Below are 24,229 nucleotides of genomic sequence, written 5' to 3'. Positions count from 1 at the left end.
GTCATGTACTCACTTTGTTGTTGTTTTGACATTGAACAGCACACACACATGCAATCAAACACATGACGGTTTTTTTTTTTTAGTTCCTTTGAAGTTTCGGTCAACCTGAAAAGCCAAATTATAAAGTTTTGTCGGCCTCTGACGTCACATGACTCAAAGAAGGGAAATCCAATCTCCAATCGATACATATATTATTATTACTGTACTCTCTTTTTTTTTACTGTAATATAATTTTAGAAGTGTTTTTTACTTATTCTAATGATATTGATTTGAAATGTCATTGACTACCTTCGGATTATTCACTGGTTTGTGAAACTAACGTAGACCTCATATCATGATGTTTGCGCTTCGGACTTGTCGCCATTTAACTAAAAAGAACCCTAAGGAAAGTTATTTATTCATGACTTTTCTTATTTTGCAGCTCTATAAAGGAAAAGACAATGGGATAGGTCCCAAGGTTCAGTCCAACTCTGCCCCTGCAGTACAGCCGGTGCGTCTGGGATATTTTACCAGCCTGAGCCATTTGGAGATCAGCTATTTGCCGATTCAGACCATTCAGGATTTGCTGAAGATGAGAGAAAGGCTTGAGACACTGGTGGTCGTCAACTGCTTTTCAAACAATTTCCGTTTGCAGGTATTTATGTTTAATGGAAATGGTTGGAAAATATAGGGGGGGGGGGGGGGGGGGGGGGGGGGGGGGGGGGGGGAGTGACTGTGTGTGTGATATCGTGTTTGAGTTTTGACTGGCTTTGTTTAGTAAGCCCGTTTTTCATCAACTGATTGGAAGTTTGGAGATTAGTTATCGTATTGCACGTCAAATTAATGTACTGTAGAGACTGAGCTAAGACTAAGAGTAAGAGCAGTTGTGAAGCAAAAGGCATGACAGAAAGACTTTAAGTGTTACCCCATCCTGATATTTGACTGTTCATTTGTCTCTTTCTTGTTGTTTTTTCCTCCCGTGATTCATGTTAACTAATTGTGTGACGTGCAGGACGTACTGGAGATGTGTGACCAAGAGGTGTCGGTGCCCATGCAGTGGAGTACGCTGAAAACTCTGTGTCTGCGGTGCAACAATCTGGTGGAGCTAGATGGCTCTCTGGTGAGTGTGCTTTCAACTGCTATTAGTATTACAGTGGAATTCCCCATCAAAGACTCCTCCCTCCCCCCCCCCCCCCTTAAAGACCTTGTCTCCTCAGACATATTCTGTTCAGCGTCTCTGCAAATGTACCCCTTTTTAAGACCTGATTTTCTCAGATTTTTGAAGGTCATAAAAGGACAGTTCCACTGTGTTAAGTGCTGTTCACATGGCAGACTTTCAACCAACTTGTCCCAAACTTTAGGCACGGCTGTTTCTTTCAGCCTGCCTGCCCACGCTCAGTTTCCCAAAACTTTCCCTGCTGCCAGCGAGCTCTGATAAGCGCAGCAACAGCCCAGGCCGGAGTTCTAAAATTACCACAGCGTGAGAAAGCGATAACAGCGGTTGTGTGGCACAGGCATATCACAGCTGGGAAAACGTGTACTTTTTGTTTGTTACCTTTACTTATCGTCTCGTTTGTGTGGCTATTGCAAAACGAACACCAGCTGAGAGAGGACATTCTGACCTACACATCGATGTCAAACACGATGTGAATGGTTTTCAAGAGTCTGCACCACAGAGAGTTTGAATAAAGAGGAAAAATCAGGGCTGAGTCGTGTGTTTGATTGTGTGTGTGAGACATGCAACATTTAAACAACAATAGAGATCGAACTATAGTTCTCACAACAAGGAAACATACATGCTGACAAAGTTTAGCATGCCTTGAATAAGAACAACTGACCTGTATTTAGTCATCCTGATGGGGGGTAGTTGTAGCGGGGCTCAGAAATAGGTCACTGACACGCTATTAGGCCAAAAAAAAAAATAGGTCTGTTTACGGTAACCCGACCGACCCTAGTTTTTTCGCGCGACCCTAGACTTTTTTTTTGGCATTTGGGGAAAAAAAATAAAAAATCTTGTTTTTTTGGCAAAATAACGTAAAAATATGGTTTTTGGGGGGAAAAAAAAAAAAAAAAAAAAAAAAAAATCCCGACCTACCGACCCTATTTTTTTGGCCTATGTTACCGTAAACAGACCTATTTTTTTTTTTGGCCTTAGCTTGCCGAGGGGAGGAAGGTATAACGGTATTCCACAGGCACTCGCTTAGCCCACTCAGATTACAGTGCAGGGATAACAGAGTTCCACTCATGTCAGATCGACACAGTTGTCTCAATAGCCCGTTTGTTGATACAGTCGAACTCGCTTAAGACGAATCACTGGGGATCGAAAAAAAAGTTCGTCTTAACCAAAATTCGTATTAAGAAAATTGATCGATTTTTTTTTTTTTTTTTTTTTTTTTAAGTCTTGTACATTTTATGGTGTTTCAATTTGTTTCTTTCGCAACTTTCATGCTGCTTCACGTTTAGACAATAAAGTGACATATTCAGGTACATGTTCATGTGTGTCTCATGTTGAGTGATAATTGTTGAGTTTGAGTGAGAGTGAGCACACAGATGTTTCATCCAGTTGTTACGTTTTTGGTCACACACACGCGCACACACTGACACTGTCCACATTCGCGGTGTTCCTATCATTTGTCCGGAATCACTTACCTTGGCGACGGGTAGCAAACCTTGGCCAATTTAGTTTTTGTTTTGTTTTGTTGCAACATGATGTTCAAATCCAAATCGAAAGCACTGACTGACTGATAAACTATCGCGAACCGGCGAACGCAAACGTTGAGAGTGTGGTTTCCCTTGTCCAAGGGAAACCACTCTGGCATCTATATTTTTTGGAAATGGCTTCCGTTCGATGTTTCGTTTTTGGTATTCGCGAAGGAAATAAACGTCAGTCAGTCATTCATGTTCAGTGTCTGAGCTATCAATCACTTTGATTCTAAATTTGAAATTGTTTTGTGAGTACAGTGTAATCAGTTTAACTTTATTCAGTGATCGGTTGAGCAATGGTTCAAGCAGTCGACGCAAGGGAAGACTTTGACACACGTGTATTCAAACTTCTCAAATTCCCATGATATGTCGATCTCGGGACGAGTTTAAAGATTTCGTCATAAGCGTGAGTAAATTACAGACATTATGCATGCTTGGGAATCCAAAAAGTGCTCGTTATAAGCGTAAATTCGTTATAAAGAATTCGTTTTAAGCATTTTTTTTAAGCATGAAGAAAGAGGTATTCAGTTGGGAACTTAAAACTAATTCGTTATAAGTCAAAATTCGTAACTAGCGTGTTCGTTTTAAGTGGGTTCGACTGTATTACACAGATTATTGAGTTCACGAAGCAAAAAGACTGAACATTAATGTCAAACACACTTTGTAATTCATGCCCAAAACACTTTTATGGCATGACAAATAACAGGACGACAGTACGTAGAAATGCAGTTTATGTTGTTTTCCTCTTCTGTACAGCTGGTATCACAGAGTAGAGTGTAGGTGACACGAGGGTCATATGCTCGGTCATTATTAACCTGAGCTTTGCCTCCTCCGTTTGCAGTCCATATGTTCTGCTTTTTAAAATGTTTACCGTGGCGTGTGTTTCTTCTCCTCCCTGTTCGCCGTGCAAAGCAAGACCAAAGCCCTAATCCCTCATGAAGTCAATACAGTGACACTCCAAGATGTGAAGTTTGGGAATAATTTTGCTGGGGAAGTTGAGCCGAAAGAATGTCATGTAGCCGTTGATGTTTTTAGCGATGCTTTGCAAGGTGTTGACAGTCCTGTAGGGTTGCTTGTGAGATGCATCTCTGTGGATTTGGGAATACAGTTCATTTAGTGTCTGGAACCTTTCGCTGATGTCATCTGCCTGTGCATGCAAAGTGTGGTCGTCTGTAGACTGCATTCTTCCCATCCGACTGAAGCAGCTTTTACACATTGTTTTGGAGTGCTTTAGATCTTGATCTTCAATTTTCTGTCCGCATAGCACTGGTTAATTTCTTGAATGTAGTTTCTGCACTTTATTGCTTTGCAAGGGTCGTCGTACCGTTTTCTCGCTCTACAGCCACATATTCTGCAGATATGATGTAGTCTCTCTTCGTGTAAATCTCTTGTATGTAGACGATCTTCCATTGCTATCCGTTATATCGTACGTGTCACGCTCACGCTTGTAACTTTCTCACACTATTAACACACACGTGAAAAACCTATTAACTGTCAAGTTTTTCTTAAGTTGGTCTCCAAAACAAAAAAGTAATAGCTAGCACAGACCAGAACAAACCGTTTGTTGCACGTCTGTTGATTAAAATCAACAACGAAATGAACGAATAAAACTACACTGGTATACCTTGATATTCAACACTACACAAAAATTAAAGTAAATCTTCTCAAATGCTGTTTTGAACAGTCTACAATCCATGAACAACTCAGTGAATGTAATCCGCGGAACTGAATGTTGAAGCAAGTGTATCCTTTATTCTAACTGCATGGTGTGAACATCTCCCTGGGAGTATCTTATCTTGGCCAAGCAGTCTACAAATTCCATTTAAGCTGACTCACGCTACTCAAGCCCCCCCCCCCCTCCCCATTCGCCTCAATTAGCTGTGCGAATGTCTGGCACCGGCAGAGGGTACCGTTATACCTTTCACCCCTCGGCTAGCTAGTAACACGTCAGTCACCTATTTCTGAGCCCCGCTACAACTACCCCCCATCAGGATGACTAAATACAGGTCAGTTGTTTTTATTCAAGGCATGCTAAACTTTGTCAGCATGTATGTTTCCTTGTTGTGAGAACTATAGTTCGATCTCTATTGTTGTTTAATTAAATGTTGCATGTCTCACACACACAATCAAACACACGACTCAGCCCTGATTTTTCCTCTTTATTCAAACTCTCTGTGGTGCAGACTCTTCTTCTTCTTCTTCTTGCGTTCGCCGTCACACCATCAGTTTAGTCTGCGAGACGAATGACGTCGTGGCTTCCAGGTCTTGTCTGCTCCCATAGAGTTTGGTGCGGGGAGGGACTGATGCTGGCCACACTTTGTCTCTGATTGGTTTGAGTTGGGGGCATGTCATTAAGACATGTTCTGGAGTCTGGTCTTCCAGACCACATGGACAGGTTGGTGATGGGGTCAGCTTGAAAACCATTCACATCGTGTTTGGCATTGATGTGTAGGTCAGAATGTCCTCTCTCAGCTGATGTCCGTTTTGCAATAGCCACACAAACAAGACGATAAGTAAAGGTAACAAACAAAAAGTACACGTTTTCCCAGCTGTGGTATGCCTGTGCCATACAACCGCTGTTATCAATTTCCCACGCTGTGGTAATTTTAGAACTCTGGCTTGGGCTGGCGCTGCGCTTATCAGCGCTCTCTGGCAGCAGAGACAGTTTCTGGAAACTGAGTGTGCGGCCTGAAACAGGCGTGTAGGTGATTTGAACCCGAAGTCGCTCCCGGGTCTTTGGGGCCCAGTTGCATTTCTCTTCTTTCTCTTCGTCGTCTTAGAAACTGAAAGACAGTGTGTCGGTGAATAATCCAAGCTGGCGCAATCATTCAGTTTACACCCCATTTTAAAACAGTAACTGTCGACATTTCATTTTGCGATTTGCGTGGATCTGTGGTTGGTTAAGGTGCGCCTGTTGGCCCACATCCGCCGACTTCAGCCCTTAGGTTTCTTTCAGGGTTACCCTGCCCTTAGTTCCTGGCTCAAAAACCTAACCCTGGGAACGCATGGGGGATTTCTTACTGGGGTTCCCACCCCGGGGCTAGAGCTTTTAATGCGGCTCTTACTTGCATATGTCCGTGTGGCAAGAATCAGACAGCTGAGCACATCCTGCAGGCTTGCCCATACCACAGTGCTCTGAGGGACACCATCTGGCCAGAGGAGACAGCGCTACAAAAGAAGTTATACGGCCCCAGAGAGGACTTGGAGAGGACAGCACGTTTCGCCCTGCAGTTCGGACTGACGATCTAACAGCGAACGACAAGAAGAAGAAGAAAACAGTAACTTTCCTTCTCCCGAAAATAACGAATATGACCGGACAATCCGGAATGGTCAAGTGAGCCTGAGTGTTTGCACTGTTCACATGGGCAGCGATTTGGAAATGACTTGGCTCCAACAAAAATCGCTTGAAAGTTGATAGAAAGTCTACCATGTGATCAGCACATTAGTCTTTTTCCAACGATCATGATATTTTTTTACATTATTATTTTGTTTTTTTAAATAAGATTTCAATTTGTCTTTACTCATTCTTACTGTGAACTCTCTTCTATTAGTACATGTAGTTTGGTAAACTTGCATTTATTTAAGCTGTTTTGGTCTGTCTTCTTCTTCTTCTTCGTTCGTGGGCTGAAACTCCCGCGTACACTCGTGTTTTTTGCACGAGTGGAATTTTACGTGTATGACCGTTTTTTACCCCGCCATTTAGGCAGCCATACGCCGTTTTCGGAGGAAGCATGCTGGGTATTTTCGTGTTTCTATAACCCACCGAACTCTGACATGGATTACAGGATCTTTTTCGTGCGCATTTGGTCTTGTGCTTGCGTGTACACACGGGGGGTGTTCGGACACCGAGGAGAGTCTGCACACAAAGTTGACTCTGAGAAATAAATCTCTCGCCGAACGTGGGGACGAACTCACGCTGACAGTGGCCAACTGGATACAAATCCAGCGCGCTACTGACTGAGCTACATCCCCGCCCCTGGTCTGTCTTCTGTGTTGCCTATTTTTCTAAACTGTTAGTGTTAAGTTTCCTTTGCATAATGTGCTTACTCTATTTAATTGCTTTGGTCTATTTCAGATGTGTTTGTAATACTAATACATGTAACTGTTAAACTATTGTCTGTTTTTCAGCGCCTGTGTCCCAGGCTGGAGATGCTGGACTTAAGCAGAAACAGACTCGTTACCACAGAAGCCTACCTTGGGGTGAGTAAACTCTTTGCACAGAATATTGTACATTTTATTATTATATGATATATCATGCAACTTTTGTTACTTCATTTTCAATTTCAAAATGAGTGCTTTATACATCAGGCATGGGAATTGTCCGCCGAAATGCAAATTTCCGCCGATTCTTTTTTTTTGTTCCGCCGAAAAAGCAAAAGTGTCCGCCGAAAAAATAAATGGGGGAGGCAAAAATGGTTCTAAAAACTGAATTTAATGGCAAACTTGGAGCTTAGATGACACCAAATTGCACCATTTGGGTTATTTGGAGAAACAAATTCCGGGGGGGCATGCCCCCGAACCCCCCTAGCAGGGCTAGGCGCTTCGCGCCGTCGACTTTGCCATTACTTACAAATTTTCAGCCTTTTTTACTTTTTTCAATTCCCATGCCTGATACATGTGCGGTTGCTGCACAATCACAATGGGGAAAAGAGAAAGATAGAAAGTACATGAAATGTTGTGTCTTTGCATGTTTCAGTACCTGATGGAACTGCGCTATGTGGACCTTAGCTACAATGACTTGACATTGATGCCAGCGTTTTCTGCCACTGCCAAGAAAAAGTTGCGAGTACTGTTGCTAGCTGGCAATAGACTCATAAACTTATCAGGTTTGTGTTTGGTCGTTGTGATTGTGAAAGAGAGAAAATATGTGTGCATGTGCGTGTAAACTCTCTCCCTCTCTGTCTGTGTACCTGTCCTCTGTGAAACATATTCATTCTTTTCTGTGCATTGCACCTCAGTTGAGAAGGTTAGTGTGACTTCAATGCAATGGAAACTCTCATGAACTTACACATGTTTGTGTGTTTTTGTACATTATTTGTGCATTCCCATTGCTAAACGACGAGTTGATGATGTTGACCATCTTTCACAAATCAGTTTTGCTATTTGGTTCTTGTGTTTTTCTATAATTTCTGTTATTGCAATTACAACAGGTGTGGAAGAGATGACGAGCCTTGAGGAGCTGGATGTGTCAGAGAATCTCATCAGCAGTCACAAGTCTCTGCTACCTGTCAGAGCCTTGCATCGCCTGGACAAGGTCAGTCTGAGTCCTCTGTGTTGGTATGTGTCACTGAATGTGAGTGTTTGTGTGTGTGTGTGTGAGAGAGAGAGAGAGAGAGAGAGATAGTGTGTGTGTGTGTGTGTGTGACAGTGTGTGTGTGTCACTGTGTGTGTATGGATATACATGTATATGCATGGTTTCATTTACTAGTGCGCCCTGCGCCAATAGCGCATTAGTTCTGAAAATGTCCCATCACAATTCCCTTTAGTGCGTCAAAGGGCGCATTGAGATTACATACCACTGCGCCACCAAATGTACACTTTACATCAGATTACACACACACACACACACACACACACACACACACACACACACACACACACACACACAGATAACACGATATAGCGGTTAATTCTCAGATGGCACCATATTGCACCATTTTGCATCTTTGGACAAAACGCGTACAGGCCTCTTAGGCGCTTCTTGCCTTCGACTATGTCCCATCGAAATTTGGTTGAGGGGGACAAATGTCCCATTGCCCTTTTCTCCCAGGCTAAACCCAGATATGTAAGGAGGGGGGGGGGGGGGGGGGGGGGGGGGACGTTTTGTTTGTGTCGGTATCACTGTGTGTTCCCTCACAGTTTATGCAAAAAATGTTTATTAATTTTTATCCCAATTGTACTTTTAGAGCCTACAACCGACTTTCGTTAATTAATTGCATTTCTTCTTTGCTCAAAAAAATAATTAGTAAATGAACTTTTTGCATTATTTTCTTCTTGCCAGCTGAACATGGGAGACTGTCCGGCGAGCACCAGGAAAGACCACAGACTGTTGGCCCTGCAGCACATCTCCACTGTCTCCCTGTCTCGCAAGGTGTACAGTCTGACTCCTGTTCTGTGTGTGTGTGTGTGTGTGTGTGTGTGTGTGTGTGTGTGTGTGTGTGTGTCTCTCTCTCTCTTCCCTCTTTCTGTCTGTGTTTTTGTGTGTCTGTCTCTTGTCCTTTTTCGTTCTGTCTCTGTCTGTTTCTTGGTTTCTCCCTCTCTTGTCTATGTCTGTCTGTCTGTCTGTCTGTCTGTCTGTCTGTCTGTCTCTCTTTCTCTCTCTCTCTTTCTTTCTCTCTCTCTTTCTCTCTCTCTCTCTCTCTCTCTCTCTCTCTCTCTCTCTCTCTCTCTCTCTCTCTCTCTCTTTCTCTCTCTTATTTCTTCCTTTTTTGACTCACATGCGAAGCAAAAGTGAGTCTATGTACTCACCCGAGTCGTCCGTCCGTCCGTCCGTCCCCCCCGGACGTCCGTCCGGAAAACTTTAACGTTGGATATTTCTTGGACACTATTCAGTCTATCAGTACCAAATTTGGCAAGATGGTGTATGATGACAAGGCCCCAAAAAACATACATAGCATCTTGACCTTGCTTCAAGGTCAAGGTCGCAGGGGCCATAAATGTTGTCTAAAAAACATCAATTTTTCACATTTTTCCCATTTTCTCTGTAGTTTTTGAGATTCAATACCTCACCTATATGTGATATATAGGGCAAAGTAAGCCCCATCTTTTGATACCAGTTTGGTTTACCTTGCTTCAAGGTCAAGGTCACAGGAGCTCTTCAAAGTTGGATTGTATACATATTTTGAAGTGACCTTGACCCTGAACTATGGAAGATAACTGTTTCAAACTTAAAAATTATGTGGGGCACATGTTATGCTTTCATCATGAGACACATTTGGTCACATATGATCAAGGTCAAGGTCACTTTGACCCTTATGAAATGTGACCAAAATAAGGTAGTGAACCACTAAAAGTGACCATATCTCATGGTAGAAAGAGCCAATAAGCACCATTGTACTTTCTATGTCTTGAATTAACAGCTTTGTGTTGCATGACCTTGGATGGCCTTGACCTTGGATCAAGGTCACATGTATTTTGGTAGGAAAAATGTGTAAAGCAGTTCTTAGTGAATGATGTCATTGCTAGGTTTAGTTATTTGACCTTGACCCTGAAGGTCAAGGTCATGTAAAGGTCAAGGTCAAGCATGTGTGTCGTATGGGCTTTGCCCTTCTTGTTCTTTCACTCTTTCACACATGGCTTGCAGTTAACATTGTGGTGGGTGAATGGATGTGTCAATAAGAGCAGGAGAATGAGTAGGCGAGAAAGCCTGCGTGTATTAAGTATTTGTGTTTTCTTACTTCTGTAGTCATGTAAGCTTGCATCAAAAGTGAGTGTTTCTTTTTACATTTAGTCAAGTTTTGACTAAATGTTTTAACGTAGAGGGGGGAATCGAGACGAGGGTCGTGGTGTATGTGCGTGTGTGTGTGTGTGTGTGTGTCTGTCTGTGTGTGTGTGTAGAGCGATTCAGACTAAACTACTGGACCGATCTTTATGAAATTTGACATGAGAGTTCCTGGGTATGAAATCCCCATAGGTTTTTTTCATTTTTTTGATAAATGTCTTTGATGACGTCATATCCGGCTTTTCAAGAAAGTTGAGGCGGCACTGTCACGCCCTCATTTTTCAACCAAATTGGTTGAAATTTTTGTCAAGTAATCTTCGACGAAGCCCGGACTTCGGTATTGCATTTCAGCTGGGTGGCTTAAAAATTACTTAATGACTTTGGTCATTAAAAAACTGAAAATTGTAAAAAAAATATGTTTTTTATAAAACGATCCAAATTTACATTCATCTTATGCTCCATCATTTGCTGATTCCAAAAACATATAAATATGTTATATTTGGATTAAAAACAAGCTCTGAAAATTAAATATATAAAAATTAATATGAAAATTAAATTTTCGAAATCAATTTAAAAACACTTTCATCTTATTCCTTGTCGGTTCCTGATTCCAAAAACATATAGATATGATATGTTTGGATTAAAAACACGCTCAGAAAGTTAAAACGAAGAGAGGTACAGAAAAGCGTGCTATCCTTCTCAGCGCAAGTACTACCCCGCTCTTCTTGTCAATTTCACTGCCTTTGCCGTGAGCGGTGGACTGACGATGCTACGAGTATACGGTCTTGCTGCGTTGCATTGCGTTCAGTTTCATTCTGTGAGTTCGACAGCTACTTGACTAAATGTTGTATTTTCGCCTTACGCGACTTGTTTCTGTTTCAGTTTTCCCTTGATGGAGAGAAAGTGACACACAAAGAAATTCAGGTTTGTACTTAGCAGAAGGAAGAGTGGACCTTTAGTTCCCTCCTAGCTTGAGAATCTTGCATGCAAGATAAAGAATTTCGCTGAAGGATGGACCCTGAACATTCACTAACATCTAAACAACAAAGTTTTTTTGTTTGTTTGCTTAACGCCCAGCCGACCACGAAGGGCCATATCAGGGCGGTGCTGCTTTGACATTTAACGTGCGCCACACACAAGACAGAAGTCGCAGCACAGGCTTCATGTCTCACCCAGTCACATTATTCTGACACCGGACCAACCAGTCCTAGCACTAACCCCATAATGCCAGACGCCAGGCGGAGCAGCCACTTGATTGCCAAGTTTAAAGTCTTAGGTATGACCCGGCCGGGGTTCGAACCCACGACCTCCCGCTCACTGGGCGGACGCCTTACCACTAGGCCACCGTGTTGCGGTAAACAACAAAGTGACTGTGGTGAGATGAACAATGTTGAAAAACAAAAGAGTTCTGTAATCACCGACACAAGGACAACACAATACAATAAGAATTTTTGCTTATGAAAGCTTCATCAGGTAACAGACAAAAACAAAGGGCAACAAGAAGCAAAAGCAACACTGACGGAACGACATTATTACATGCGTCAGTGTGTGTTCTGTGCTATTCTTGTTCTACCCCCTTATGCAGCTCAGAGATTGTTGTTTTTCATTTTGAGAAATTAAAGCAAAAGGAATCATGTCGAAACAAACTGCAGCCATTCGTGTTCATGATGAGAACAGGTATAATTTGCCACACGCAGACACTTTTTAATTTTAGTTTTTACTCCATTGACAAAGTTTTCAACAACAGCAAAAACTACAGTATAATGCTAACCTACTATTATGTAAGCACCTTTATTTCACTCATATATATCTTCCTGATCAAAACCCGACAAAACAAAGTTTCCAGTAAGAATCTGTGTAACCTGCGGTTTCTTACAGCACCCTGACACAGGTTTTATTTCATCATTTGCAGAATTCCAGAGCCATTTTGAATAATCTTGAACACCACGTCTCTCGTCGACACCATCACATTCATATTCCCAGTACCCTCAGAAGAGTGGTTGACTACACTGACGGCTCTTCACACATGGGGAGGGGACAGGAGGGGGACGGTGCTACCAGTGAAGATTTGGCGATAAACATCGTCTCAGTACAGAAAAAGAAAGGACGGAAAAAAGGCAAAGCTAGGATGATGGACATACCAGACATGAATACATCGACGGGCGGGGAGCTTTCTTCCAAAGAGGTCACTCCATGTGAGTTTTTCTTTTTGTGTGTTTATTGTTTTGTTCTTCCATTTTCTCTGCTGAAAAGTGAATTTCAAGATACGAACTTTCATCTGGTTTAAAGATTTTTAGATGGCTGAAACGTTATACAAGGGTATTTTTCGTGAGAGTGCTCTCTTGCTTTTTGCTAAAACCTTCTCTTCATGGACGGTATGTTGTGTTAAAAGATAAATGATTAAGCAATTGACAACAGCAAGTGTGTGTCTTTACGTTGTGTCTTTACGTTACAGCTGTCCTTCTATGGCAGGGAAACTCTGCTTAGGTTATTGGTAAACAAAAGAACATGATGTTGATGTCGCAAATGTTGACACCGCAGACACAACAGCATTGATTAATACATTCTTGTCCATTTATGTACTGTAAGAATTCGCGCCAAAAGTAAATGTTAAATGTACTGTGCCACAGATTAATGTACAGTTAAACATACAGATACCGAGTGTGTCATATAATGTTATTGTTTACGAAAAAAAACCAAAAAAACCCTAAAACAGAAAAAAACAAAAAAAGAACATGATGGGTTCTTTATTCAAAGGTGCCCTCTCATCAAAGAGACATTCATAAACAGTCAAACCTGTCCGTGCGGCCACCTCTCAAAAGCAACCCCCTGCACGCGACGACCATTCCGAATAATTCCAGACAAATAATTCTTCTATATAATTCACCTGTCTATGCAGACCACCTGTCTATAACAGCCACTTTTGGTCAGTCCTTTGGGTGGTCGTTATATAGACAGTTTAGACTGTATCACAGTTTGAACAGAGGCTCACAAACATGAAAACGATCGTGGAATTGTTATGCAAATTTATAGGCAGATTACTTCAACAGAATTCTTTGTTTTCAGCAACAACCCCAAAGACACCAAGTCGGATGGAGGCACTGGCACAAATGCGGCGGCTGGAGATCCAATCAAAGCGAGCAGAGATGGAGCACTTCCGGCGTTGCTATGGTGACAACTGGCTCCAGGCCGTGGAAGATCAAGCTGTGATGCCCCGCCCAGCCTCCATGGCAAACACCATGAATCTCGCTACAGAAGAAGCTAGTGAAAAAATTGACTCGTTGAAAAAATCGGCTTCTGCGGTGGAGAAGTTTGGCTTTAGTGGGAGACAGGACGTCACCACATCTGTGGATGTACACGTTTCAGGCAGATCTGTGGAAGCTGACGGTGTTCGACAATCAGAGTCACCGAGCAGAGTCGGAGCTACTGGAAAAGAGAACAGTTGTGCAAGCAAAGCGTTTGACAAAGAGTCCATGTTTTTGAGTTCTGGTTCAGGCGCTGAGGATGGTGGTGTGAATGATGTTTCGTCTCGGGATTCTTCAAGAATTGAGCGTAACGGTGATTTGGATGTGTCCAGGAGGACCGAAGTAACACTTCTGAGTGATGACGGTGAAACAACGGTGACGAGAGAAGGTGGGAGTAGAGAGAGGGAGGTGTCGTCTGCTATGACGGACAGCGTGCATGATTCCTTGGTTGAGCCAGGTGAGTGTGAAAGAGAGAGAGTGTGTGTGGGTGAGGGGCCGTGTGGGTGAGGGGCTGTGTGAATAGTGTGGGTTTGTGTGTGTGTGCGTGTGTTTGTGCTGCATCATGCATGTGTCAGGGGGTGGGTGGGTGGGTGGCTGTCTTTGTGGGTAGTTGTTTGCATACATTATGATACATGCCTGTGTATGAGTCTGTCTGTCATTCTATTTGTGTGCATCTGAGACTGTGTTCTTGGTGAGCTGATGGAACCAGTTTGTGTCTCTTCTGTGACTTACTGCACGTTTTAGTGCATTGATTGAGTAAGAGACATAAAATTCTGCCTCTACGTCCTATCTTTCCCAACTCTCTCAGTCTCACCAATCCAGCTAAACCACCCACCTCCCCCCCCCCCCCCCCACCATCCCCCCACTCCCATCTCTCTCTCTCTCTCTTCCATGTCTGTCTTTCTCCCTCCATCTCTCTCGCATTCAGTCAGTCCCCCTCTCTCTCTCTCTCTCTTCCTTTGGCTTTAAATTTTGTTGATGTCTAAAAGTATTAAAATCCTAACCAAATGAGGCAGAGCGCTGTTTAGAGATCTGATCAACAAAGGGAAGTAAGCTCTCTAAATGCATATGACATGTGTACATTTTAATTAATACTAATAGAGTAACTGAGAGTTATTCGGAACCAGTCTCCTGGCACCTGAGAGAATAACAAGCATTGAAATGAACAAGCAACTTTCATCCTCAGAGAAGTAAGGACAAACGTGGAGCTTGTGGCGATCATCCTTTTTTTAAAATGAAAGTAGCTTATTCATTTCAATGCTTGTTGTTCTCTCAGGTGCCAGGAGATTGGTTCCGGATAGCTCTCGCTTACTCCTTTACTTATGTCGTTTGCATTTACTGATTTAGAGCGCTTACTTCCCTTTGGTTATCAGATATCAAACTCAAAGTCAAAACAAGTCGCGTAAGGCGAAATTACTACATTTAGTCAAGCTGTGGAACTCACAGAATGAAACTGAACGCACTGTATTTTTTTCACAATGACCGTAGTCCGCCGCTAGTGCAAAAGGCAGTGAAAGTGATGAGCATGTTCAGCGCGGTAGCGGTTGCGCTGTGCCGCATAGCACGCTTTACGGTGAGTTTTAACTTCCTCGTTTTAACTTTCTGAGCGTGTTTTCAATCCAAACATATCATATCTATATGTTTTTGGAATCAGGAACCGACAAGGAATAAGATGAAATTGTTTTTAAAACGATTTCGGAAATTTAATTTCAATCATAATTTTTATATTTTAAATTTTCAGAGCTTGTTTTTAATCCGAATATAACATATTTATATGTTTTTGGAATCAGAGCATGATGAAGAATAAAATAAAAGTAATTTGGGATCGTTTTATAAAAAAACATAATTTTAATTACAATTTTCAGATTTTTAATGACCAAAGTCATCAATTAATTTTTAAGCCTCCATGCTGAAATGCAATACCGAAGTCCGGCCTTCGTCGAAGATTGCTTGGCTAAAATTTCAATCAATTTGATTGAAAAATGAAGGTGTGACAGTGCCGCCTCAACTTTTACAAAAAGACGGATATGACGTCATAAAAGACATTTAAAAAATGATTTATCGAAAAAATGGAAAAAAACGTCTGGGGATTTCATACCCAGGAACTCTCATGTAAAATTTCATAAAGATTGGTCCAGTAGTTTAGTCTGAATCGCTCTACACACACACACGCGCACAGACACACACACACACACACACATACACCACGACCCTCGTCTCGATTTACCCTCTATGTTAAAACATTTAGTCAAAACTTGACTAAATGTAATGAAGTTTTGTTTGCACATGCAGAGGACCAGAGTGAACCCTTCATCGTGACGCTGCCGGACACAGGAGATCACCTGCTGGTGACAGTGTCGCCGCGCTACCTGTTGGAGAAAAACATTAATGGTATCATACAGGATAAACTCGACTTGCAGGTACAGCAAAAATACCTGCCATGACTTTATTTTCTAAGATTTTTCACATTATTTGCGTGCGAATAATTATGGGCTTTTAAGGGTTCCTCAGTTCTTCTTGTGACATAACCTGAATATATATGTGAATTTCATTTCAACCATTCTGCAGAGAAAAAAGAATAGCATAAGCACACTTTATTTTGTGCACTTCCTTGACTATGTGAAAGAGATGTATTGCATTTGCAGGTAGAACAGTGATGGAATAAGACCCGTATAGACTCCCCCAGTTCACACAGAAAACAACAGATTTTATTTGATGACCCCAAACTTGCCGCACCCCCCCCCCCCCCCCCCCCCCCCCCCCCCCCCCCCCGCATACTCTGATTGTAACTGTATTTTCTCGTATTGAGCAATACATTCTTTCTATTCATTGATTACACCCAGAATGTCAAGGTTGTTTAATATCCACAGAGCCTGGAAGCTGTGCGTGTGGAGGTTGAAGAGGCCAAGGACATGTCAGGGGTCAAGGACACAGATGAAGTGGATAACCTTGACATCAAGGAGGTCAGGATTAACCTCGACTTCAGTTATGTTCGAAAAGATCGCAGGTGCAGGGTGTATGTCATGGAGGATTTTTTCACAGCACAGGTGAGTGTGTATACATTTCTATTTGTGTCGGCATGCTTCTGTCTGTCACTACATCTATGTATACATGTGTATTATGTTTGTTTGTTTCTGAATATTTTACTCAATAAACGAATTCCAAAAATAGCTCTGTCATGTATTTATGGGTTATGGAAGAGTTGCTTCTCCTTGAAAACAACTCATAAAAACTTTGTAAGCAGATAATATGTATACTGTGTACAGTAATTTAAAAGCTCAGTTCAATCATTATTCTAAATCTTGATATATCTACAGCACTTCAGTGACCTGGTTCAGCCATTCCTGGATGCAAAGGTGGAAGCTGCCATGAAGAAACTACAAGTTCAACATCAAGTGAGACATAAAATGAAACCAGTAGACATGACAAGAAGTAATAAAAGTGGTCATATAGGTGTTGTGGCTGATTGTATGGTATTATTTGTTCAAAATGTGAAGTGCAGATGGATGCTCAGACACGGATACAACTCAGACACAAACGTATGTGGATTATGTTGAAGAATGTTTGTCATGAAAAACCATTGTCTTTGAGCTCTCAGTCCTCTCCAAAGCCGATCAAAAAAAAAGAATTACTTCTTTAAAAGTCCATCAAAATCTCAACACACATATTCATAAACCATGTGCTTTTAAATAAAAGACGGAGAGAGAGACAGAGGTAAATTTTTAAAAAATGATGATTTGTTGAACAAAGGCCCATTTTGTAAACAGAAACTAAGAGACAGAGAGAGAGAGAGAGAGAAATCATATTTGTCCTTATGAATTCAATTGATTTTGGAATTAGTGTTCAGACAAAAAATGACCAAAATATAAAAATCATTGAAACATTCAGTTGAAACCAATACCTAGTCTTAAATTAATTAATTAATGTATCCTTGCAGTGCTTGAAGTGCAACAACGAGTTCACCAGAGGGGAAGCACACACCACAGTTCAGATCGACACTATTCCACACAAAGGAAGCAGTAACTTGAGTAAGGACTTTGCTGCTCTCGCTGATTTGGGTGATATGATTGTGTTCTTTTAATGGCATGTTCTGTGTTATTCAGTGGCGAAGTTTAATTTTATTAGCCAAGTGTTTTTGTCATTTGCGGTGGTGCGCCATTTTAGCCTGGAGGAGTGTGTGTGTGTGTCACTGTGTGTGTTAGTGCGTGCGTGGGTGCATGCGTGCGTGAATGTGCATATAGCTGTGCTTGTGTGTGCATGAGTGCACATGCATGTGTGGTTTTGTGTGTGCATGTGTGCAAGGCTTGACATTGAAGTTTATACAGACGCTTTCATTGGTCAGTGATTTCTGAGCACTCAAAGCATTGACACCATTCACTGATTCAGCACATTGGCTGAAAGCATCCTCATTTAGACAGTTTTCTTGCATTGAATTATTCATGAGGGTTTATTTTTCAGGGGAGAGATTGGTGCTGCTGTGTCCAAAGTGCAAGAGTGATCATGTTGTTCAGTTAGAGGCAGCCACAGAACCGACAAATACCATCACTCCATCCTCTCCACCATCTGAAGATATGCGGCCAAACTCTCTCAGTCGCGGACAAAGTTTTGAGTAGGTTTTGTTTCTCTTTCTGTCTGTCTCTTTCTGATCTTCTTGTCTGTCTCTTTATGTCCTTCTCTGTCCCTCTCTGTCTCTGTCTCTGTCTCTCTCTCTCTCTCTCTCTCTCTCTCTCTCTCTCTCTCTCTCTCTCTCTCTCTCTCTCTCTCTCTCTCTCTCTCTCTCTCTCTCTCTCTCTCTCTCTCTCTCTCTCTCTCTCTCTCTCTCTCTCTCTCTCTCGCATGCTCACATACACACACATACAAATAACAACATATGTGCACCCTGTCAGCCCCTCCCTCCCCCTCAAACTTTGTACACACATACACCCTTCCACCTACATCTAGATTTTGTTGATTTAAATTTTTGTTCCAGCCAAATGATGGCATCTCAGCCGCCAAAAGCTCACTCCACCCCATTGAAGCTCCAGTCCAACAGTTGTGATATGCAGACTGCCTCCTCTCCGCATCGTAAGGGCTCCAAGCCTAGCTCTTTTCGCAGTCTCTTCGCCTCGGATGACCAAGACCTCAAGCAGAAAGGCGACGGCCCAAACCCTAACTCTGTGTCTGCGGCCAAGTTATCGGAGACTGCTTTAGCCAAGCAGGTGAGAATTTGTGTGAGTGAATTTTAACTTTGCTGCTTATTTGTAGTGAGTTTTTCTCTCTCGTTTTTTTCTAGTCCGCACAGCGGTTATGGGGCATGCTTAGCAGGTTAGAGTAACTCTTTTTCCCATGTTTACAAGCATGTAAACTACCACTCTTCTCTTCTTCTTCTTCGTTCATGGGCTTAGACTCCCACGTTCACTTATGTTTTTAGCACGAGTGGATTTTTACGTGTATGACCGTTTTTACCCCGCCATTCAGGCAGCCATACGCCGATTTCGGGGGAGGCATGCTGGGTATTTTTGTGTTTCTATAACCCACCGAACTCTGACATGGATTACAGGATCTTTTCCGTGCGCACTTGGTCTTGTGCTTGCGTGTACACACGAAGGGGGTTAAGTCACAAGCAGGTCTGCACATAAGTTGACCTGGGAGATCGGAAAAATCTCCACTCTTAACCCACCAGGCGGCAGCGACCGGGATTCGAACTCACGACCTCCCGATTAGGAGGCCGACGTCTTACCACCATGCCACTGCGCCCGTCGAACTACCACTGATCTGACCAGGCTTTTACATGGGACAACACAATTCTTTTACTCGCACACATAGCAACAATCGACAACGTAGCTGATTTATGTCAACATTGGGAATGCTTTGCTAAATAAATACTGGCCCCCCACGGTGCAGTGGTTAGTGCATCAGGCTGCGGGCCGGGAGGTCATAAGTTCAAACCCCATCAGACTCATGTGGGTTTTCGGGCTCCGTACGGCTTCTACCCAAAGTAGAAGTGCCATTATTCTGATGGGAAGGCTGGGATCACACAGGCGAGTGTCATTCACTTCACAAATGCGACTTTTGGGATGTCGTGCTAATATTATGCGAACAAGGAAGAAGAAAAAATTGAATGTATGGAACGCTAGCGCAGTCTCGGAGGAATACTGACTGTCTCAATCTGTGTAAAATGTCATATTTTGATATTTTGGTCAAAAATACAAATAACGTATGATATTTTGTAACCAACACCCACATGAAGCTGAATGATCAATTCAACAAGATTCCAATGACGCACAAGGATACTCTGACGGGCGCAGTGGCATGGTGGTAAGACGTCGGCCTCCTAATCGGGAGGTCGTGAGTTCGAATCCCGGTCGCTGCCGGCTGGTGGGTTAAGAGTGAAGATTTTTCCGATCTCCCAGGTCAACTTATGTGCAGACCTGCTAGGGACTTAACCCCCTTCGTGTGTACATGCAAGCACAAGACCAAGTGCGCTCGGAAAAGATCCTGTAATCCATGTCGGAGTTTGGTGGGTTATGGAAAGACAAAAATACCCAGCATGCCTACTCAACGAAAGCGGAGTGAAGCTGACTATGCTCTCAGAGTATAGTGTGGGGAACCCAAATGGGCAAACGAGCTCACACGTAACCAGAAAATTCTGAAACGCTGAAGAAGAAGAAGTATGAGGTAAAAGAATGTTCTTTTTCCGAGTAAAGGTCTGGGCAGATCTGTAGCGATTTACTGAAACCATTTACATGGAATAGAAGTTATATTTTGCAAGCACTCATTCAAATATAAACCAAAAAAATTGATAATCTGTAATTGAAAGCCAAAAGCCCAGAAAATACACATGACCATTAACAAAACAATCTCAGTGTTGGTGTTGGTTTCTGTAAAACATTTTTTATCCATTCTTGTTTGTTCGTTCCACCATTGTTTTTTCTTTTCTTTAGTCCTTGTACATGTGGGTTAGCAAGAAACTGGCTGGCAGTTATGAGAGGAGAATAACAGTTGTGGGTGTATTATGGTGCCATATACTAGACTAGTTTGAGTTTGTTAACATAAGCTACTGGCTGGTGATAGAAAGACGTTGAGAAGAAAGACATGGTATAGGTACATGTGAATCACCAGAATGTAGTCATTCTTGCAAACTGTGGAATCTGCTAAAAGTAGAGGCAACTGTTGTTTTTTTAGAAAAATCAGAATAACGACAAAAACATCCAGAAGTCATTGGTTTGTTTGTTTGCTTAACGCCCAGCCGACCACGAAGGGCCATATCAGGGCGATGCTGCTTTGACATATAACGTGCGCCACACACAAGACAGAAGTCGCAGCACAGGCTTCATGTCTCACCCAGTCACATTATTCTGACACCGGACCAACCAGTCCTAGCACTAACCCCATAATGCCAGACGCCAGGCGGAGCAGCCACTAGATTGCCAATTTTAAAGTCTTAGGTATGACCCGGCCGGGGTTCAAACCCACGACCTCCCGATCACGGGGCGGACGCCTTACCACTAGGCCAACCGTGCCGGTCAGAAGTCATTGGAAGTTGATTGTTTTTGATTCTGGTCAAAGAAAAGGCAAAAAAAAGCTAACGTGTTTACCGGCTGTAATGGCAGGGAGTAATTACTTTGAATGGTTTTAATTTGTCTAGGAGCCTGCCCTTGCAAATACCTGAGTCGTTTGTTTTCCTTATATTCTTCTTTTCTTCTTAAGTAAACATGGAACGATTAACGAGGAATATACAGAGTTTCCACTGTCCTTACAAAATATCAAAATATGATGATATTATGTAAAGCTTACAGTAAGAAACAAATAGCCAAACAGAGACGAATGGAAACAGATTCTGTTTTAGCAGATTTCACAGTTCACACACTGTTGCTTCCTATAGTGCATGACAAGTCATGGCACCCACACTGCATGTATACTTTCACAGGAAGGAGATATTGCCACTAGAGGTCGCCAGCGCAGTAACGCTTTCTACGATCAACCTCTGCCAGGAGAGTCACGTCAACGAAGCAACGCTGTAAGCTCCCAAGGGAAGTTCTTGGAACGGAGGACAGAACGCTCCTCGGGTAGCGTTCTTAGTTACAGCAGTGACAAGGAAAGGACTCGATCTTCGGCTTCAAACAGTGTTACATCAGTAGACACTACAGACTATGCCCAGCTTGCTACTTTCGGTGCTTTGAACAATCTCCATTTGGCTCTGTCATCTTCAAACAGCTCAGAAGTCACTGCCAGGGAAGTGGTGTCTTCGGTCGACAGTGATATTACCGTTCTGAACAAACGAGAAAGCGTAGCTAGCGTGGTGGTTTTATCCAACACACTTTCAGCCAATGACGTTTGTCGGACAGACTCTTTGTCAGGAGACGGAGACGAATGTCAGAGCAAACCGCTCAGTGAGACTAGTGGTGGAGAATCCAACATAAACAGCTTAGACCATTCTCCAAGGGAAAGTCGTAAATTAACCCCGGTTCCTCAAGAGGCAGAGAGTTCGGAAGCCACACCCCTGGGATCTCCTCTCTCCAGCAGTATCTGTAGTTCTATGGTGTCAAGCGTTTACTACAACTCACTTCAACCCAACACCAGCACTTCAAGCGTTTATGTCACCGCTAGCGACCACAGCCTCACTGCAAATGATTCTGCAAGTAAGACTGATTTCACACAAGATGAGGATGTTGAAAACGAAATGAGCATCTACGATCAAGGGGAAGCCACTCTGAGAAGGTCTACACACAAAGAATCGATTTCTTCGGAAGTGGAGGTCCTGGCTGTAGAAGAGGTAAGGGAAGTCACTCCTAGTGTTCCCTTGTAGAGTTTCCTTTCCTTCTCTTTGCTCTTTGGTTGGTCTGTTTTGTTTTGATTACTTTGAGAGGATGTTTGGAACACGATTTTTTGATAGCGTGTATTCTTCTTAGCGCAATTGTGTGTGTGTGTGCTTAAGTGCTTGCAAGTGTGTGTGTGTGTATGTGTGCATGTATGTTTGTGTGAGTGTGTGTGTGTGTGAATGTGTGCAAGTTTTTTCTCACTTTTTACAATGAAATTGAAATATCTCATTTTCTTGTTCAATAATGTTCATTTGTCTTGCAGAAAGTGCTTGTTGAATAGCTTTAGCAAGAACAGATTTATAACCTCATGCTTTTGGACTAACAACATGATGGTATCACATTTAAACACTGTAATACATGTGCTTTTGCAAAATAACATAGCATTTGGGTTTATTTTATTGCTTGCTATTTATTGATCAACATTTTTTGGTTATTTTGGTGTTGGGTGATGTTTCACTTAAGTTGCATAGTTGATGAACATGTAACATTTTATTCCCACTGTCATAATTATTTCCAATCTAGTGTCTTGCTTGATGTACTAAAAATTGTGTAAAGTAAAAGGCACACTTCTTCTCGTGAAAGCAGTTAAGCTCACCATCTCAGATCTGGCTGGGATTTTACATATGATAATCTTGACCAGACGGGCGCAGTGGCGTGGTGGTAAGATGTCGGCCTCCTAATCGGGAGGTCGTTAGTTCGAACCCCGGTCGCTGCCGCCTGGTGGGTTAAGAGTGGAGATTTTTCCGATCTCCCAGGTCAACTTATGTGCAGACCTGCTAGTGACTTAACCCCCTTCGTGTGTACACGCAAGCACAAGACCAAGCGCGCACGGAAAAGATCCTGTAATCCATGTCGTAGTTCGGTGGGTTATGGAAACACGAAAATATCCAGCATGCCTACTCAACGAACGCTGAAGAAGAAGAAGAAGAAGAAGAAGAAGAAGAAGAAGAAGAAGAGGAAGAAGAGGAAGAAGAGGAAGAAGAGGAAGAAGAAGAAGAAGAAGAAGAAGAAGAAGAAGAAGAATTTGACTATCCCTCCACTTGAACACACCAGTAAAATCAACCCCCTGACTGCTTGTTGTGGTCAATTGGAATTTTTGATAAATGAATTGTGTTCATTCATCAAAAAAAACAAAAAACTTTGCACAGAGAGCACTCAGGCTGTTATTGTTTTGTATGTGACCAAGTGGAGTGATGTTCTTATACCTTGTAGAAAGCCTGGCCAGATCTGAGATGGTGAGCTCAATAGACGAATTCCGAAAATAACTCTGTCAAGCACGTGTTTCCGTCACACCCCTGACTAGTGATTGGCCCTTCCAATGTTTGTACAAGGTTTTGCAAGAAATGGTCACTCTTCCACAACACCCCCCAAAAAGACGGATCCATCCCGAAAATTGTCTATCCAGGTTTCCCAATTGCTTCGTTTCCGGCCGATTTATGTGGAGCACGTGATGCGCACAACAAATATTGGCGGTCTAGAAGTGTCGTCTGCGCAATGATCGCGGCGGCTTTCTTGACCGCCAAGGACGACCACGCACGTTGTGAGACGTCATTCGTTAGACCTCAATTGTTTACATGGGAAGGAGTGTGTCTTAACTTCTGGTCTGCCTTGCTTACTGTCATGAGGCCTAAAAAAAAAAAAGGTGTGGTTACGGTAACCCGACCTACCCTATTTTTAGGGGCCGACCCTATAACCTTTTATTACACTTGTCAAAAAAAATTTTAAAATGAAAACAAGAAAACGAGTGCAGAAAACGCAATGAAAGCGAATGCGCTCGAGTCATCATGCAGACGACAGACGATGCAAGGGAAATAACTCCTTCTACTAAAAAGGCCCAACAGACGCTTGCCATGACAAAAATGGCGGCATCTTCTTCGGTTGCGAGTGCTACACGCTTGGTTGCTCTGCTAATGGCAAAGTGCGACCACCAAAATGAGCCATAAACTGTTTTCGTCTCAAATTCCTCTGATCTTCTAATTTTTTTTTTTTTAAAGGCAAGTTCAAAATTGTTCAAAAGAATTAACCGTCGAACGCAGAAGAAGAAGAAGAAGTTCAAAAGA

General features: G+C 42.5%; 1 protein-coding gene across 2 annotated transcripts in view; it reads left to right on the top strand.

Annotated features, from left to right (window-relative positions):
* The window catches only part of LOC138947172 (serine/threonine-protein kinase 11-interacting protein-like), a 40,567-nt gene that overhangs the window by 2,473 nt on the left and 13,865 nt on the right, over window positions 1–24,229 (top strand). The window contains exons 3-18 of one of the 2 annotated variants that reach the window (XM_070318608.1): window positions 422–634; window positions 992–1,099; window positions 6,811–6,882; window positions 7,379–7,508; window positions 7,833–7,936; window positions 8,684–8,773; window positions 11,006–11,047; window positions 12,036–12,318; window positions 13,190–13,825; window positions 15,661–15,788; window positions 16,239–16,415; window positions 16,686–16,763; window positions 17,306–17,396; window positions 17,827–17,977; window positions 18,338–18,566; window positions 21,278–22,123. In XM_070318608.1, coding sequence (XP_070174709.1) covers window positions 422–634; window positions 992–1,099; window positions 6,811–6,882; window positions 7,379–7,508; window positions 7,833–7,936; window positions 8,684–8,773; window positions 11,006–11,047; window positions 12,036–12,318; window positions 13,190–13,825; window positions 15,661–15,788; window positions 16,239–16,415; window positions 16,686–16,763; window positions 17,306–17,396; window positions 17,827–17,977; window positions 18,338–18,566; window positions 21,278–22,123 — 3,378 coding nt within the window. The remainder of the gene's footprint in view (window positions 1–421; window positions 635–991; window positions 1,100–6,810; window positions 6,883–7,378; window positions 7,509–7,832; window positions 7,937–8,683; window positions 8,774–11,005; window positions 11,048–12,035; window positions 12,319–13,189; window positions 13,826–15,660; window positions 15,789–16,238; window positions 16,416–16,685; window positions 16,764–17,305; window positions 17,397–17,826; window positions 17,978–18,337; window positions 18,567–21,277; window positions 22,124–24,229) is intronic. The other variant, XM_070318609.1, reaches the window with a different exon arrangement.

The sequence above is a fragment of the Littorina saxatilis genome, linkage group LG14 (genome assembly GCF_037325665.1).
Source record: "Littorina saxatilis isolate snail1 linkage group LG14, US_GU_Lsax_2.0, whole genome shotgun sequence".
In the NCBI taxonomy this organism is placed as follows: domain Eukaryota; kingdom Metazoa; phylum Mollusca; class Gastropoda; order Littorinimorpha; family Littorinidae; genus Littorina; species Littorina saxatilis.
This window is presented reverse-complemented; position numbering and strand designations above follow the sequence as displayed.